The sequence below is a fragment of the Plectropomus leopardus genome, chromosome 14, assembly GCF_008729295.1.
Source record: "Plectropomus leopardus isolate mb chromosome 14, YSFRI_Pleo_2.0, whole genome shotgun sequence".
Classification (NCBI taxonomy): domain Eukaryota; kingdom Metazoa; phylum Chordata; class Actinopteri; order Perciformes; family Serranidae; genus Plectropomus; species Plectropomus leopardus.
The window spans coordinates 28,735,814-28,755,654 of NC_056476.1; the positions used below are offsets into that span (position 1 = coordinate 28,735,814).

At 39.2% G+C, this 19,841-nt stretch overlaps 2 protein-coding genes across 2 annotated transcripts in view; one reads left to right on the top strand and one right to left on the bottom strand.

The window, feature by feature from the left end:
• Positions 1–2,679: 2,679 nt before the first annotated feature.
• Positions 2,680–12,819, bottom strand: hhipl1 (HHIP-like 1). Its single transcript, XM_042501141.1, has 9 exons — positions 12,070–12,819; positions 8,610–9,256; positions 8,373–8,516; positions 7,829–8,157; positions 6,885–7,011; positions 5,955–6,100; positions 5,753–5,834; positions 4,712–4,794; positions 2,680–4,065 (listed from the first exon to the last, which is right to left on the bottom strand). Exons 1-9 carry the CDS (start codon positions 12,361–12,363, stop codon positions 3,506–3,508), a joined length of 2,412 nt encoding a protein of 803 aa, XP_042357075.1. The 5' UTR covers positions 12,364–12,819; the 3' UTR covers positions 2,680–3,505.
• A 2,876-nt stretch (positions 12,820–15,695) lies between these two features.
• LOC121953160 (coiled-coil domain-containing protein 85C-A-like) overlaps positions 15,696–19,841 on the top strand; it is a 33,972-nt gene continuing 29,826 nt past the window's right edge. Inside the window, exon 1 of the mRNA XM_042500072.1 lies at positions 15,696–16,593. Within this exon, the coding sequence (XP_042356006.1) occupies positions 15,921–16,593 (673 nt within the window). The 5' untranslated portion in view covers positions 15,696–15,920. The remainder of the gene's footprint in view (positions 16,594–19,841) is intronic.

The following is a 19,841-nucleotide window of genomic DNA, read 5'->3' on the forward strand; positions in this document are numbered from 1 at the left end:
CTAAAAAGATCTTGGACCCTTTCAAACAGCACAGGCTGATGTGATAAATGCTTGTTAGTTCTGCTGAAAACAGGGCAGTTTTTCTTAACTCCTGGAGAGCTGACGTTCTGCAGATACCAAAGTTGTACTTGAAAGCTAAACACCTTGTGTTTCAGCCCCGTGATGATTTCCAGAGAGATTTATGTTAAGTATACAAAGAATTCAATATCATTAAGGTTTCATGCCCTTTTTGCAAAGAATTAAACAGTGTACCATCTGGGCGGCAGACTGGCACAAAGACTACACTTGAATTATTAATACAAGCAATCTTTCAAAGCATCTGTTACTTCTTATGTCCTCTTCTTATAGGAAAGGCAAACACAAGTCGAATTGTCCTGCCCTCAACTAGTCGAACTACCCCAATTACAAACTGTCCAGAAGTCTCTGTTAGGATGAAACAACACTGCCACCTGGTGCTATGTCACACCTACTGTAGCCAGCTGTCGCAAAAATATAAGGATGGCCATGACTGTGATACACTCCCTTGTGTTTAGTTGGCTTTTCCTCTGTTTTTTGCTTGTGTGTGAGAGTGCATCCTTGTACTTGTCAAATAGTGAGGACCAAATGACATTTCAAACCAACGGAGAGGGGACATTTTTAAAAATGAGGGCATGTTGGCTGCTCCCTACTTCTTTAATCCTTTAACAGCCACACTAAAAAAATGCCTTTGCACAAAAAAAGATGCATTATAGACTGTAGAATATGTTAACAAAATGCATCAATTTATTAAGCAAAGAAGTGTTATGCATTGTAAAAAGTGCAAAAGTATATAATAGAAATCTAAAAATAAAAGTAACTTTATATATTTCATTTTCTGTAACCGCTTGTCCTTGTAAGGGTCATGGGGGGGCTGGAGCCAATCCCAGCTGTCATTGTATGGAAGGCGGGGTACACCCTGAACAGTTCGCCAGACCATTGCAGGGCCGACACATATAGACAAACAACCATACACACTCACAGTCACACCTAGGGGCAAGTTAGAGTCACCACTTAACCTGAGCTGCATGTCTTTGGACTGTGGGAGGAAGCCGGAGACCCCGGAGAGAACCCACGCAGACACAGGGAGAACATGCAAACTCCGCACAGAAGGGCCCCCGCCCGGACCAAACCCTGTTCCAACTGGGATTCGAACCAGTTGGAACTGTGAAGCAACAGTGCTAACCACAAAGCCACCGTGCCACCCCTTTATACACTTTATACAATAAACATATAAAAATAGAGAAACAAAAATAGACACTAAAATATATGTTAAATGACAAATTATCAATGTTATATAATACAAATCTGAAAATAAAAGTAAATTCATACAAAAAGCAGATAAAAAACAAAATAATATTTAAAAAAAAAAATTATTAATAATCACAAATGATTATGAATCTAGTAACAAAAAATATCAAACAAAATACTAAAAGAATATCGGTATAAAATGAAATTGGGTTTGCCAAGTTTTTAGAAAATCAATTTTCAACACCCTGTAACTTTTTTGTAACCAACTTCCCGTAGGAGGCAAACTGAAGTCATTTTTTTAAAGACACAATGACATCTGACAACATAGCCTACCTAAACCAAATGGTAGAAATAGCTCAATACAGTTCTATACAATATTCATTGAGATAGTGACTCAAAAAGTGCTCTAGCAAAAGTTTGAGCAGCTGATGATATTTGTATTAACTGTGTTGGTTAGTTTAAAGTGTGATTCCACCCATTCACCTGGACTCTTACATCTCTGTTGTCTTTACATCAAAGATTACAACTTCTATAAGTACTAAACTTTATTGTGTTGTCCTTGATACTATGTGGATGTGTCCATCTTGTACTGTCATCAACTTAAGTCCCCCTGTGGCACACACAGACTGAAGAAATTTAGGGGATTCTGGGCCACTATCCGGTTGGGTACAGAGAATCGGGGCGAGAAGAAGGCAGGGGCCACACATTGGCAGGCTGTAGGGTGGTCAAGCCTGGCTCCAGCTCCTGAGATTTGCTGCTCAGCATATCAATGACCTTCACAACACAGAGAACAGATTCCTCAAACAAGCACTGACTGGTTAGAATAAAAGAGCTGTCATTTAGACTTTGTTTGTCTTGGTATTTACTCAAAATCGTGCAATCACAGAGGATGTAGGAATGGTCTTATTTTAAGGCCATTTCTTCGGTTATTTTTTATCTTGTGAAATACTAAAAACGATAAAATGAGTGCATCTATACCTGACAATCTAAGTCATATGGTTAAAAGCCTAAGAAAGACAGCTAAATGGCACGTCAGCAGGGCTGCATGCTCTTCTGTTAGTAATTAATGTTATAAAATAACAAAATGTACAGATATCATTTCAGCAAATGTAATGTTAGTGTTACATTACAGAGTTTATGGTGTGCTAATGTTTTGTGGGATGTGCACGCTTTCATGTTTCAACATGAAAGCGTGCACAACATAAAAAAGCCAAAAAGCTTTGGAAACATGTCCTTAAATTTTGGTGGCATGATATTATAATGCTTTTGTTATTTTGCTTGATTGACAAAAAGGCGCATTTGTGAAAAAAAAAAATGTTTAGAAACTGTTACCCTCTCTTTTTTAAAAAATACACTATTTATGAAACTCTACTCTAAAATGTCAAGTTTGGTACAAGTGTAAGAGGAAACCAGTTACGACTAGTAATCTTTTATTAAAACCATTTACTAAAACAATAACATCATGATACAAACATACATTCATTCAGTGGGCAGTGAGCATTCACCAGGAACTATGACATTCAGACACTAATTGTCAAATTTGTTACCACAACAAATTACTCAGAGGGCAAAGACTTAATGCAATAGTGCCAAACATACATTCAAATTAAACAATCAAGTCGGAGATGGAAAATTAACAATAAACATTATCATTCAGCTTTGAGAAAAGGCTATGTGCCACTAATGGCCAAGTAAAACATTACTGAAGGAAAACCCCACCTTTAGATATGGTTACAGTGTTAGATATCATCAATGCATTCCAGCTGTTAGCTTATCTCATAAATAACCTCTGGAATGCTTTAATTAAAAGGATTGTCCTTGTTGGTACTCCAAGTTTCCATAAAATCTGCATCATTTCCTGCTTTAGATTGCAATTTCCTTTTTTTTTTTTTTTTTTTTTTGCATTCACCTGTGTGTTCTATGAGAACAATTAGTCCCTTGTTCAAAGCACATTGTATTGTGGTTTATACAAGATTTCCCCTTTTCCTTTTATATTGTGATGGACTAACAACAAAGAACAGCAATTTTAGACCATATTTATGCTATTTAACTCCACTGCCACTGCTGGAAATATGATGGCACAAAGTTATGTGGTCTGTTTGGTGCGCTCATTCATGGGAATTAGAAAGTTATCCATCAAGAGTAAAATAAAAATACCAGCTGTTAAATTCAGGGTGCATTTTTACGACAACAGGTTTAGTTGGTGATCATTAGCTCTGATTTCATAGTAGTCAAACATTTAGACTTCTACAACGTAGTCTGAGTTACCACAGATCACCCCGGCGTCTTCATAATGGGCACAGTTATTTATCCCCACACCAGCATGTTTGCAGTCCAGCAGGCTGGACTCTGTACCTTCACACTGAACATCATCCAAAAGAATGGGCAGATCCCTTCCCTCCCCAAACTCTGAGTTCTTGGCTGCCTTCAGAGCATGCCTGAAACCCAGCTGTCGGCAAACCACTGCAGCGTTCTTGGTGGTCCATAGGTCATCGCACACAGTGCCCCATGCCCCGTTAACGTAGATCTCCACCCGTCCACGGTCACTGCGGCCTTGGTCATCCCCAACCAGCCTCACCATTCCGTTCTGGAGCTCAGGCGTACTCTCTGCTCTGGATTTGCCCTTTCTTCGTCTGTTTTTCCGCCTTGAATTTCTGGGTGATTTGGTAGTAGTTGTGGTTGGCGAAGCGGTGGTCAGGTCTTGTCCTAGAAGATCAATAAGCTCTTGGAGCCAGTCGTAGGACTCTGTAGGTTGTGGGTCAGGCTCAATTTTGTTTGGTGGGTCAAGGCCGATTAATGCTAATGTGAGGACAATGAAAAAATATGAGACCAAGAGTATAAACAACTTTATGTCTAGGGCTTTATTGAACCAAAGAAAATTTTGACTGATTGAAATTCTACCTACTCCTCAACTAATTGATTCATAGATTGGGGTAAAAAAAACTGCACATTATCTCTAGGTTAACTAAATCCCCACAGGCCACTCTACCTGGAAGTGTTGTGAGTCTACCAAAGCATTTTTTTTTTCTTTTACAGGGCTCACAATAACACCAGAGCAAGTAAACTCTGTGTTCAGGCAAGTGGAATGCCTCGAGTAAAAATAAATGTGATCTCGATTGTATCATTTGAAAAAAAAGTGTGCACTGTGCGCTTTTCCTCAGTTAAAAGAAATTCATTGAACTTAAAAATTTAAGAGAGGAAAAGAGGAAAAGAGGAAAGACACAAGTGCTCAACAACAACCGTCATTTTTCAGCTAGGAAATGAAATGCTTTGGTGGAAACACGGCCTCGGTAAAGTAACATCAGTGATTGTCAGACCAATTAGTATTTGGTCGGACAAAAACATATCGATCAAGCAATCGACCTTTCGACTAGAGGCTTATAATGTCAGATTTAAATTGTTTTGTAGTCAGTATTGAGGTCATAGTGTTTGGAAGTGGACTTACTTTCTTGGGGAACAAACTTGATGAGGTTACTTTTCACTCTGACAGGAAGAGGGTCATAGTGGCATTGTCTTGGTGGAGCACGCCTGAAAATAAAACACAACGAAACATTCTTGCACATTAGAGAAGCCAGAATACAAGCAGGTGGACAGAAAAAACTGTGGTCCTGTGATATATATTTAATTTCCAACTCAAGTCACAACAGTGGCGAGGAACACTTAAATGAGCTTGATGGCTGGGAAACAAATTAAGTGACACAACCGTCTACTGCTGAGAGAAACGCAGCAAGAGCCAAAAGCTGTCTGAAGCAATGTCAGAGAAGGGAGATTTAGGATGGCAGGCCTTTCACACTACTGCCAACACTGCTTCATTTCCCCTCCTTTACCAAAACAGAGACAGGCAGTATAACCTCCACATTCAGCAAAAGTTATCCCACCAGCACTGAGAAAACACAGATCTAAGCTCACTTCCAGGCCAAGAATGATCATGATACTGCACATCCCTCAGGCTCACTGAGAAGAATGACATGCCTGTGTTTGTAATTATGAACAGATGTGTGTCAGACATATCCAATTCCAAGAAATCGAAATAGTAAATACTCTTCACACAGTGTGCAGACACTGTACAGGGCAAAAGTTTTCTTTGTGTAATGATGAAGTAAGAAAGAAGCAAAGTAATCATCATATGAATCACTCTATGAAACCCTATTATTGCTGCAACTTGGACTATTCCAAATCACCCCTAGAAGTGGCTATAATGGACTAAACCATCTTGTACCTGATCTGTATGAACAGGATTTGTCGGTCAAATCTAAAGTGTTGAATTGATTGGTGGTTCTTATTTGTATGCATGTACATGTGTATGCATGCATGAAACTACCATTACACATGTTCTACTGAAAATGAACTAAAGTCAGGGACAGTGATGCTGGAAAAGACTACAGACAGTCATTTCTTTGTCATAGCCTACACCTTCTATCAAAAGACAGGAATATGTAGCTGCAGCACACCAGTACAGTATACACACAGTGTCCTTAATACTCACCTTGAAGGGTCCACTATTTTATAAATGACTCCTGAAGGTGACGTAGCGCTCGGTATTCCAGTTGACATGAAGTACAGCTCGCCTGATGGAAAGACAAACAAAGCATTACATCAGGCAGACATTGCACAGGAAATCATATTTCCAAATTAGAGCTAGTGCAAACTCAAGACATATTCTGGGTTTGAGGGTGTGCATGCATTACCAGCTTCATCCTCTGCAAAGGAGATGATGTACTGGTGGTAGTTGTTGATGAGCCCAGGGAAGGCACAGGTCAGGCCCATCCCCATACAGATCTCATTGTATTTCCATTGCCTTGTGTTTCTGTCCTCCTGGAGACTCATCAAACGCCTGGAAAAGGAATAAAATCTTCAATCTCTAATGTGCAGTGCACTTCATGATGGAGAGTTATCTGAACTTCTATACCTTAGCAACAAGTATTTCCTACACTGATGTTGTGTGTAGAGCATAACCAAATTATATTACATCAAAGATAATCTACATGTCAAACTGGAATTATCTTTATTAATTCTAATCAGTTCGTTATTGAGTCCAATTCCCTTGAGGTGTTCTTGAGACATTGCATTTACAAGAATGCAAGAGATGAGGTCACAGTGAGCTTTAACCAGTAAATTACTAGTTAAATTACTAGTTAATCATTGTGTCCAAATGGATGTTCATGCCAAATTTGATTACCTCCAGGTGTTCTTGAGATATTTTATTGCTGAGAATAGGACAGATGGTCAGACAAACCGAAAAACAAACAATCCAACTTTCAGGTCTCGCCAAAGATAACATGAGCCACAACCTCCTCTTCAACATGACCAGAAATGGAAGACATACTCTCTGTCTTAAATCTAATTTTGTATCAGTATCACAGTGTGAGAATAGTCTACTGTAAAAGTCCTGCATTCAAACTTTTCTTAAACAACAGAGGTAAAACGTACTTAAAGTAAAAAAAAAAAAAAAAAAAGCAAAAGTTTTCATTGTATAGAATGGCCCAAAGTTTATGTCTGACATCATATTGGTACCATTCTTTAATAATGTCTTAATACCCTTTTTAACAAAAAGGCAAGCTTTAGAGGTTAGTGTTATTGTGTAAAGAAAATATACTATTTACTAGATTAAAGCTTACCCACTCATAAAGTCTCCAAATATGTACATGCCATTCAGATTGGGGTATTCACAGCCGCGGTACACATAGCCACCAGTCACTGACTTCCCCATCTTGTGAGGGTATGCATAAATAGGGAGGACATCATCTGTGAAGAAACTGAAAAGTTATTATTGGTATTACTGAGTTTCTCCATCTTTGTTAGCCATTTCTTCCCAATGAAGCATCTTGTTGACCTGATAAAACTTGCTTTTATTAGTAAGGTGAAAGTAGTGAAAAATAGTTTTGGAAGCTAAATATGTATTATAGGAAGAAGTCCAACTATTTTAAAGTTCCTATGATTATGCTGAATGATTACACACCCAAATAAAATCTGAATGCTGTAAGTGCGGGGTACAACTGAAAAGTGAAGTATTTTTTGGAAAATATTGGAAACTAGTATGGCAGTCACACTTAATTGCCTTGATAACGGTGATATACTGTGCAGAGAACAATGCAGTTCCAACTAACAATGTGCTTTTGAAGTAACTGGTGATGCATTAAAATAATTTAAGTTAGGCAAGTAGGTCATGGTCATTGATTATCTAACTGTCTAGTGTGACAACATGATTACTTGAGGTTACAAAAATTAAAATGCTCTATGGTAGATGATGGTCAAATTTTGCTTTCAATATTCCCTCTTACATGTGTTTCAATTGAATTAGTTGTAATAATGAGTTCATGTCCTTTGCTTTGTGGCAGCACCAGAACACTGGTCACCATTTCTACCAAGGGCCAAGACCCTGCAGTCTCTCTTTCAAACATAACATGACAGAAGCTGATTTCATCCAGACAGGAAAATTTACACTAGTTTGTGCAGAGAGCTGCCATGGTGTGTGTCTGTGATGAATAACTCCAGTTCTGTAGTCTGGAGTTTAAGGAGGTTACCACGGGTGTGCTACCATTTCACTGTAGAGTATGCCTACCTAGTGAGCTGTTGGCACACAGCTTCTTGTCGTAGCAGGAGAAACCCTCTTTGGCTCTCCAGCCGTAGTTTCGCCCTTTCTCGATGATGTCGATCTCTTCGAACTTGTTCTGGCCCACATCCCCACAGAAGATACGCCCTTTGCCCTCTTTGTTGCGAGGGTCGCCCCGGTCCACAGAGCACCTCCACATATTGCGGACACCGTAAGCATAAATCTCAGGTCGTGCCCCTCGCTCTTGTATGAAGGGGTTATCTGGAGGAATTCTGTACAATGGCCCTCTCTCATTGTCATCCACATCGATGCGGAGAACTTTACCCAATAGAGCTGACCTAAAGTGGATGGTGGCAATATGTGAAAAGTGATTTTAGAAAATGTAATTACTCTTCAAATATCTAAACTACCATTATATATTATGACTAAAACATAGGTGTAGCACTAGCCCTATTCAAGGTTCTTTGCTATAGTTTCTAAAACTGGGTACATTCTTCATTGATTTAGATCATTTGAGTGTGTCTAGTTCCAGGAACCTTTGTTGATGTCTTACTTGTTTTGGGCATTCCCATATTTCCCAAATGGATCTCCTGCCATTCCACCATCTCCTGTGAAAATGTACAAGTAACCATCATCTGCAAACAGAAGTTGCCCTCCATTGTGGTTGGATGCTGGTTCATCTATCTCCAGAATAACCCTAGAAGGAGAGTTGACATGACAAATAAGACAAGAAACAGACCAGTTGTAGGACCATTGCTGTACTTGCCAACCTGGATCAGTCCATACCTACCGCTCAGAGGCATGATCCACCACATTCATGTCACTGGCTGACACGTGGAACTCACTGATCCTGATCCTCTCATCAAAACCCACCTCCACTGAGTAATATACATACAGCTTCCCATTGAACTTGTACTTGGGGTGAAAGGTGAGTCCCAGAAAGCCTCTCTCGTCACCTTCCCATGATGACGTTAACACCGCCTTGGAAATATTCAAAAATGGTTTCTCTAGTTTGGACCCATCAGGTAGGTACGTCCACACCAAGCCTACCTGTTCTGCCACAAAGAACCTATATGTGCCATCGTTAGCATGCACCATAGCTAGTGGGTTCCGCAGCCCGTTTGCAACTTCTTTCAGGCACAGCTGCAGACAGCCATCCAAGTCTGACTGAACCCGGCCCAGATTCTTGGTGAGCTGTTGGTTGCTGAGGAGGTGTGGGTAGCAGTAGTCCACATCTTCTAGTTCCAGATACTGGCAAAGAAGTGCCTGGTTTTGTTTGACTTTGGCTATGTGTGGGTCATCAGACAGGAAAGGAATGGTGGAGCTGCACTTCTTCCAAAACTGGGCGCAGTAGTCAGGACAGAGGCCAGGGATGGTCCTGAGTGGGGTGGTTGGGACCTCAGCATCAAAGAGATGAGCTGCATATGGAGAGCATTCCTGGCCAGAGGAGAGGATGAGTGAGTATGACATGTAAATATGTAGAGATTTCCTTGAACCTGCATTAAGAAGCCGCCCTCACTCCCAACTCATCAAATACCATCGCATCTGTATGCAGTGTACTGGGCCATCTCATTATCTGACGCTCTAAGCAACTGTTGTAGTATAAAGAGCAACTAAGAATAAGTGGGGTGGGTGGGAGAGATGTTACAGGGGGGTCAAACAAACACCTTTCACCCAGGAGATCACTGTTTGTGTCCCATGTGAAACCAAAAATAAACAGTAAGACATGATAACAGCATAGCACAGTATGTCACATCTTGTCAATGTAACATACACAATGTTACATTTGTAAAACATTTATTTTTACATAAACAAATAAAAACTCAATAAAACAATTAATAAAATAAAACAAAAACAAATAAAACTAATTTGGGTATGTTTCCCCAGAAAACAAAACCCTGAAGGACATGGGTCGTGGTTTGGGAAACTAACTAAACACTGATAATGTACATTGATTGATTTGTTTATTTAAGTGTCATGCACTTAATTGTGCCCAGCCCACATGGGCTTATAAGACACTGACAATAACAATACAGAAAGAATACAAAGATGCACACATAGCCCCTTCTAATATGTCCACATAACAAAATATAAACTATACAAGGAGCATTTCATAATTTACAAACCAATAATAGACAATTATATTGGATACAGTGTTTTCTGGAGTAATGACCATACATTTTCAATGAACCTGGCTAAGGCGTAAATCTTGTCCTTAAAGAGCCAACTCAACATATCACACTCAGCCAACCAAAATAAGTCGGGGTTCTTCGCCTGAACTTTTTTTAGACAAATGCTTTCTCAGATCCCTGTACAAAGGACAGAAGAACAAAAAATGAAATTCATCCTCAACAGCTTCAACATCACACAAAACACACATACGCTGCTCTTTAGGAATACCTTTATACCTACCGACTTCTATCGCCAGAGGCAGTGTACCAGATCTTACCGAGACCTTAACAGAGCACACAGGGGCCTCTGTCCCCTCCTGAAGTTTAATGTTACATAAGGTTCTGTGTAGTAATTTTCTTTAATTTGAACATAATTTCTGAGTTTTGGCTTACTCCAGATCTCCTCCTTCCATTGTTTCTTATGGATGTGTAGTCATTTTTGTTTGACTGTATATATTTTACACTGCAAATTATTAATTAAAATATAATGTAGCTCAAAAAATAAAAATATTGCATAAACTTCCCTTGACCAAGGGTGATTGTGTGCTCGATGCCACTTAAAGATCTTTTTGGTCAAGAGGGTGAAAGCAAAATTGGGTTTCTAAAAAGTGTCATTGGAATAAAACTCCCCACAGCCACTGATCCTATCAGAATGATAGACAAATTAAAGAATTGGTCTCAAAATGAAGGTAAAATCACTTTATATTTAAACTTTATACCTTGCTTATTTGTTAATTGGCACTTTCCCTGATAAAATACAAATAAAATAAACCTAAATATTGCACAAATTGCAAGAAATTGCAAACGAAATATTTTTCGAGAAAATTATATTCAAAATAATTTCATATATAAAATTATGTTACAGAAAAAAAAAATATAATTTATAAAATAAATACATGTATATGTTTGGCACCTTTTTAAAAGGTTGTTTCACATTTGTTTCATTTTGTTTTTTTAAAACTTTTTTAAAAATGGGCTTAGTTTCAGGTTATTTTCTTGTAACTTTTTCTCCAATTTTATGCTAATTTTTGGGCCACATCTTGTTAAGTTTTTTGTTGTCTTCTCCCCATATTTTGGAAAGAAATGAAACCAATTTGCTAAGGTTTCAAAGGGTTAAAATCCATATGCTCATGTAGACTACAAAGCCCATAGTGAGATCAGATGATTCCTCAGACAGTGAAATATTAGGTCCATCTGCTTGATAATAAGTTGCAGCCTCAGTTGCTCAATCAGCATGTGAGAGGTCTCTACAACTTTCTACCCTCCTGTGTGTGTGTGTGTGCGTCTGTCTGTCTGTCTTCACATCTCATCTATATGACTGATATGTTTTCAGAGAAATTAGTGAGGGGGGGCCTTTACCTTCACTCAGCTGGTTCTTTGGATTAAGACATTTAACTTTAATTTTGGTACTACTGCTATGCAGTGGTGTGAATTTGCATATTAGCTAAATATTTAGAATGGTGTAATTTAGATTTAACATTTAGATATAACGTTTAACATTTACACATAACACCTAACATTTAGATATAACATCAAACATTTACATTTTACATTTAACAAAATATTTAACATCTAACATTTAGATGGAACATTTAACATTAAGATTTAAGACTTAACATTTTGATATAATATTTAACATTTATATTTAACAATTAACATTTATAACATTTACCATTTAAATTTAATATTAAACATTTTTATTTGACAGTGACATTATCTTTAATATATTTTTCACGATGGCGTAAATCTGACAAACTCCGCAAATATCGCTCTGAATATGTTTTAAGGGGTGATTGAAAAATTCACACCTATTTTTAATTATGTTTTGGAGCTAAATACCTTAACAACACTTAACAACAATAACAACTTTACAATCGGCGTCCCATAGTCAACTTCATAAAAAGAGGAACCTTTTTCCGAAGTTACTGTAAGATCATATGATTCTGTTGGACTGTTTTAGCATTCATAGATTGTTTTTACAGATGACAGATCGCCTTCCTCTGCTGATTTTGTTGTTTGGACAGACTGTTGGCGCATGATGGAGACACAGCCAAGCGACCTTTGTCCATGCGTGCCTACCTGGCAGAGCAGCTCCAGGACGAACCCCGCGCAGTTGGCATATCCATAATAATCAAAGTTATCCATAATTCTGTAATACTTTGTCATGATCTCCTGGTCCTTCTGATAATCACAGCAGCCAAACTCCTTGTACATGACGCAGAACTCCAGCTCCCGGAGCGGTCGGAAGGGCGGCTTAAAGTCCAAACACTGCGGGTGTAACATCACAGGTGGCACACAGAACGCCAAAAAATACAAAATGCCAACCGGTGAGAGGCCGAGCCGGGCCGGGACTGTGCCATAACAGCGCTGCATGATGGCGCGCGCTGGAGATCATGGAGAGACAAAGTTGTGTGCAGGAGCGACTTCCTGTGTGCACTTTGCTCCTCACTCCAATCATCCGCCCGATGTGTCCCTCTGACGTGATGGACCGCGGTGTCACCCCGGGCCGTGTGTCTCTGTGGTCAGGCTGCAGCGTCGGGAGCCGGTCCGGACGGAAACCAGCTGTTGTCTGTCCCGGTATGTCCCGGTCTGTCCATCTGAGCACAAGTGGGAGGGAGCCAGGGGCAGAGGCTGTTTACCAGCACAGGGACAGTCTGCTGCCTCCATAATACACTCAAAATAATTATGATCATAATAACGACCATTACCAATAAAAGCCTGGTTATTAATAGTGACGTCTCTAACTACAGCAATATCACTTTAGGACAACTTTACAATCACAGCATCCTGTATGACATGTCTGATTGTTTTCATTCAGAGTCTAGTCTTAAGCATTTCACCTAAAACACGCAGTGCATTGTGGGTTTATAGTTACTGTAGTTCCTTGTCCCGAGCTGATCGATTGCAACATATTGTTATGTTGAGTAATCATGTATGTCAACTGCTGCCCAGCAGATGGCGGCCTTTACCAATCATAATCATTTTATTATGCTCATTTTACTGCTAAATAAATTCCGTAATAATGAATAAATAAATAATTAAAATTAAATAATAATAATAATGATGATGATGATAAAAACCATGACAGTGTAATACTTTAATGAGAGTGTATCATTCTTATATATATATTTTGTATAATGATAATAATAATAATGATTATTATTATCATTTTACCCCTGAATAAAAACTTTTGCAATAATAATTATAATAAAAATGATAACAACAACAACAACAACAATAATTATGATACAACAATGAGCAAAATAGTAGTAGTAGTAGTAGTAGTATCGTTAGTATTATTAACAAAATTGATAATAATAATATTGACACACTATGTTGGTTTTGTAACTGTATTAAACTGATTTTGCAACATATTGTTGAATAATAATTTTTTATAATACCTTTTTAAGACTCAGGAAATCAGTGGCGGGAGACCCTTATTTTCGGTGATGCCAGGCATAAACAAAGACATTTAAAAACAACAAATAAGCAAACAAATAACAGCTTAAATAGAAATATATTAATACAAAACAATAACAGCAATGTATAATTGCAAAAAATAAACATTACAGGATAGTAAACAGGTTATGGTGTAGATGTATGATTAAAACCATTTACACTCAATTAAAACAAGATCTGAAATAAAGCATTTGAACAGCCGTAATGGTGGCAGAGTGTCCAAGTTTAAGTTCTTTTGCAGATTATTTAATGTATAAGGTGCATTGGAAGAGAATGACATTTTTTCCTAGTTCAGCTCTGATTTGGGTGATTGGGAGCAACAAGCTACTCTGCAACTGAGTATCAAGATTATATGAGTTCAGAGTTAAAAGGGATAGAAATTTAGGGTGAAAGCATCTGTTTCAAAGCAACAGAATTCAAAACAGATACAAACACTGATTCAACTAGTCTTTTTTCCCTGTAAAAAGGGGGAAACAATGCACAAAAACCCAAATATTGTTCTCAATTTATAAATGTAATTAATTTATGTTAATTAAAATTAGAATATATTTGGGGTGAGGTAATTGTTGATTTACTGAAAGGCTGCATGAAGTTGAAAATTCCTGCAGTCACACTGGAGCTATTGTTCAAATCCAGGTCATGGAATTGTGTGTGTGTGTGTGTGTGTGTGTGTACATTAAATAGATTTAATGTAGCAGGACACTCAATCAGCATATAGAGATCTTCAGGCAACATAACCTACATCCACCTCTGTTTGATGAAGTGCGCTTGTTTTAGTAAATGTATTTATATTAAAAATAAACTAAAACATTAACTTTAAAGAAGAAACAAAGAATTGTCTGCAAACCCATTGGTTTCTCTCAGTAAATCAGAATCAGAAATATTTGATTGATCTCCAGGGGGAAATTGCGGTTTGTTACAGTCGATCTGGTGTCATCCCAGAGAAGTATAGCATGTAGATATAAGCACCAACACAGCTCTAAAATGAGAAAATTGAAATTATAATAAGGATAATAATAATAACCACAGAGGCAGACAAAGAAAGGCAAAGTAAAGCAGGAAGGAAGAGGACGGAGTCAAAGCATGACAAAACATCAAGGTTTCAGGTAGAGTGTAACAATTATTTTACAGCCAAGGATGGATAAGTGAACTGGTCTATACAGAGTGTCTACAAAATCAAAAACACAAAATGGCTACAAAGAGACAAAAATGACCAAAAAAGACATATAATGTACTCAAAGATAAGCAAAACAACCATAACAAGACACACTACGACCCCAGAGAGACATAGAATGACCTCAAAGACACACAAAATAACTATAAATAGACACACATTTTTGACAAATGGACACAAATTATCCAAAAGGGACACAAAATGAGTATAAAGAGACAGAAAATTCCTACAGAAAGACACTAAATGACCTTAAAAGACAAAATGAATAACCTCAAAGAAACATATAAAGACTACAACAAGGCAAAAATGACAAGAAACAAGCATAAAATGATCGGACATTGAATGACCTAAAAGAGACACAAAATGAGTACAAAGAGACAAAAATGACCAAGAGACATAAAATGACTACAAAGTGAGGCGCCCGATATACAGAGGTTGTATCTTCACCGCAGCGGCCGTGGTTTTGATTCCGGCCTTGACCCTTTGGTGTATGTCGCCCCCCTCTCTCTCCCCCTTTCACGCTTAAACTGTCCTGTCCAATAAAGGCAATACAAGCCCCCAAAAATAATCTTTAAAAAAACAAACAAAAAACTACAAAGTGACAAAAAACACCAAAAGAGACAAAGAATTATTACAGAAAGACACAAAATGACTACAAATACCACAAAAAACAAGTACCCTAATGAGGAGAGAAAGATGCATAACAACTACAAAGACATGCAAAACAACAACAAAAAGAGGCAAAACCATAACAACTGTCTGTGTCTTGCTCCTCTGTAGGTGAGGTAGTGGGGCCCTTTGCATATGTGTGCCCAGGGCCCACTGTCTCATCCGCCCATGGAAACAACCATCGCCAGTCTGCCGCTGTGGATATGAATGATTTGAATTTAACACAGAAACAGACCTTCAAAAGTTAGGGGAGGTTTGTTGTGCAGCAGTGTGTAGCTGCCTATAGAGGACACTGTGAGACTCTGTGCTCAGTGGGAGAATCAGATTGTCTCTGTCTCCTCCCATGCTCCTCCACTCCGAGCACAAACCAGCCCCAGTCTCCGGCTACAGGCAGCGTCTCATCGCGTCTCTCAGATCAACTTTAACCGTTAACGTTGATGAAAGTGAGACTACTGGATATTTCCGTGCTGTGATCTGCTCCGCCGGTGGATTAACGGCAGCTCAGCCCGGTGTGGCGCCGGCGGATGATCTCTGGAGCCCGGTGTGTGTCTTTCTGTCATGGATCAGCTTTTCATAATAAGATAGATAATTAGATATTTATTAGGTCAACATCGGAGCCAGCGGGGACATGGACGGGGCCGGAGTGAGCCAGCTGTCCGACGAGGAGCTGCTGCTGCTGGGGAAGGAGGACCTGATCCGGAGGCTGCGGCGGCTGGACAGCCGCAACATGGACCTGATGCTGGAGCACGGCAACATGATGAAGGACGTGAACCGGAGGCTGCAGGTCCACCTCCACGAGATCCGGAGTCTCAAAGAGGTCAACCAGAGGCTGCAGGACGACAACCAGGAGCTGCGGGAGCTGTGCTGCTTCCTGGACGATGACCGGCAGAAGGGGAAGAAGGTGTCCCGGGAGTGGCAGCGCTTCGGCCGCTACACGGCCAGCGTGCTGTGGAAGGATGTGGGTCTGTACCAGCAGAAGCTGACGGAGCTGGAGAGCAGTCAGGAGGCGCTCAGGGCGGAGAACATGGAGCTAAAGGAGATCGTGCTGATGCTGGACGAGGACAGGAGCGGAGCCGGATCCAGGAGCTCCTTAGACAGTCAGTCCAGCCTGAGCAACCTCAATTGCCCGGTGCCGGTGCGGGACGTCGGGGATGGGAGCAGCACATCCAGCACTGGAAGCGCCGGGAGTCCCGACCACCACCTCAACCACTTCCACAAAGCATCCGAGGAGAAGATTGCATCCCTGAGGAGATCTATGGACGACCTGAGCGGCCCCAACCTCCACAGAGATGGGATCAGTGGTAAGTGATGCTCAGTTTTACTGGGTCAAACTTTAATCTGTCACTTATTCATAGCCATGATGAAAAAAGACCAGTTTAAGATGGTTAAACTGGTTGACCAGCTTATCTGACTAGTTAAAAGTATGTTTTTGCGTAACGTTTGATGGTTTAGCTGCTTAAACCAGTTTGTGATGGTCCCTCGAGCTGGCTTATCTATTGAAGTTCCTGCAAAACTGAAACCAAATCAATGTGAATGAGTATGAAGAAATATCAGTCATGAGGGGGAAATATATAAAGCAAAAGGCATAAATCAGTTAAGCATGCTGTCACGGGATATGAGAGATAAATGTGTGCATTTTTGAGGAAATTCTGTTGTCTCTGGATTCAAATACTTATCTTTGAAAAAAAAGGTATTTTGCAGTGAAGTTTTATAAGGAACAACATGTATAAATAGATCAAACATGACTTTAAGTGGTGTAAGAGCTACAGTCCAAATCATTCTGAGTTAATATTTCCTAACCTTTACAAAAGTACATCTGTGGTCAATGTTACAATATATGAATGATTCACCACTGTTACCCATTAACTACAGCAGAGTGTGTGAAGTTCTAAAACAGGAGTGTTCATCCTAAATGCAAATTAGAAAGCAAATAATCATAAAGCATAAGATAAAACCAGACAGAACATGAAAGTTGTCATTCTTCCTTCCTAAGCACTGTCTATTATAGAGATTACAGAGCTTTCAACCACATTTCAAGGTCTTCATCAGTGGATATCTCGGAAATGTCTCAGTTATTGTCTAATGTGTGTGTCTAGTGTGTGTATTCTTTGTTCTGAGAAAATCTAGTAAGTAGTCCTGAAGTCAAAATGATTTTGTTGGGTATGATGTTCAAGATCAAGAGCATATGAAGTTGTTACGAAAGTCATCATAAGTCCAACAATATAGTGCAATGCTGGATCAATGGAGTGCTCTTACATTTAGGCAACTAAAGCTACTTGGTTAAGAATAGGGAAAGATCTTTGTTGTGGTCAGATGTCAAACACAAGTGATGCTGACTGTTATCCTGACGTAGCAGGATTAAGGATCACCTTTAAATTGCAATTCTTCTCAAACTATGTTTAAGAAAATGACAATAAAGTTACTTTGTACCCTGTATTAGGAGATGTAAACCCTGGCCTCCACTGTCAACCCTTTGAAACCTGGATCAACGTCAGTTTTCTTGTGCTGTGCCGTGATGCCTTTCACAAGGGATTTAACCCCTGAAACCTGAGCAAATTGGTTTGATTTATCTTGAAAACATGAGGAAAAAGGCAATGAGCAACCTGACAAGAAATGTCCCTCAAATTGTAAGAAATAAGTGAAAGGTGACAAGAAATGACCTGAAAATTTGTTAAAAGAAACAACTCTTGGCCTAATATGTTCAGGAACCTATGCGTGTAATTTGTTATATATTTGTTATATACAAATATCTAAAATTATGCTGCAGTAATTTTTAATATGTACTGAATGAATGAAATTATCATTTTTTTTTAGAATTTTTTTTTTGGTTTAATTTTCTTTTTTTTTTTTTATGTCACTAATTTCTTGCTATTGTTATGGCCATTTCTTGTTAAGTTGCTCATTGCTTTCCACTCATGTTTTTGAAAGAAGTCAAACCAATTTGCTCTTGGGCAAAGGTCAAAAACATGCTACTTCTTGTACTGGCACTGAACACTGGTATTGTAAATTATGTTTTGCAGGAACTGTTCGAGAGGAACATGATTCATAGGCTGACGAACCACTGCATGGTTCTAAAACTGAGTTCTGGCACCCTTTTGGCACCCTCTTCTAAGATACTCTAGGAAGCAGTGAGCAGTGTGTTAGTGTGTCCAGCTTTCCAGATAAACTCAAAGATTACAAGGCAGTGAATGACCCTTTGTGAGAACATTCTCCTGCTTTTTATTGCTTCAGACATTTAAAAACTCATTAAACTATCTGAAAGACCCATAGCGTTTCATCTTCCATGACTGAGGTGGAGTCTTGAGTCACCTTGCAGACTGAGTGACACTGTGCGGCCTTGTGCAGATGGCCCAGCCCTAATTATTCAGCTCATTACAGATGAAGTCAGGTCTAATGAGGATTTAGCACCTCAGCAGCGCCAGCGGGACAGCACTGTAAGTCGCGTCAGCAAGTCATCTTGTTCAGAGCACAGCTGGAGGGAGACGGCCAAGGTGCCAGTCAGCTGCATGCTAACTGCTGTCTCTGGCACATTCCAGCAGCCCCGAGTGTGTGTTTTATGCACACATTCAAAGCTTAGATGGGGATCAAGATTGCATTTCACAGCTTGGTGAGGCTCACATGCCACTGGCTTGTTTAGCAGGTTTTGGCTAATGGAAGCCAAATTCTGCTGACTGACTCATCAGCAGAAGAAACAAGTGTAATTATGTCAAATTATAATGTAGCATAATGTTTGAAACCTTGACTTTTCTACCAGTTTCTTTCAAATATCAGTATGTGTGGACATTCTTTTCTTTAGTAAATTCTGGACAAACAGGTAGAAAACAGAATGACAGAGAGAGATATTTTCACTTCACTCTGCTTTACTCTGACAGACTCTGATAAGCACAGTGTCCATAGATAACCATCTGGTAGCACTTATCACTGAGTAGGAGTCAACTGATTATGACAGATTATTGGTGTCAAATTTTGACATTTTGCTGTTTATCTGTATTAGTGTTTTATTAAATGATTGCTGATAAAATTAATTAATGAAAAAGTTTAAAGAAAGTAGGCGGGTTTCCATTAAACCTCAAATTGCACAAATTAAAATAAAAAAATTGCCTTATGGAAACATGTCAGTTAACAACTGTCCTATTTATCGCAAAAAAGTTTTTAGGCCAGCATGAGTATTGCAGGCGATTCGATAAAGCCAGACTTGGAAACATAATAAAAGTCACATGATATTCTACAAAACATGACTCATTGTGTGTGGACAGAGGAAGAGACTGGGATCTCCTTAACTCTCATACAAGACAAAGAAATTACGGCGATATTAGATTGGCTTTATTGAGTGGCTGCAATAGAAATAAACCTGCCAATGTTTGGACATCCATTGCCATGGTTATTGGAATGCTTTCACAAGAGGAAAGTCACATAACACCACAAGAGATGTCGCATACATTTTTGTATCAATCTAGCAGAGACGTGTGTAGGACCTGCTTAAGGGCAGCGTGTCTTTGGCGGATGCAGCGTGTGTGGGTGTTGGCTGCAGAGATTTATCCCCCTCTGC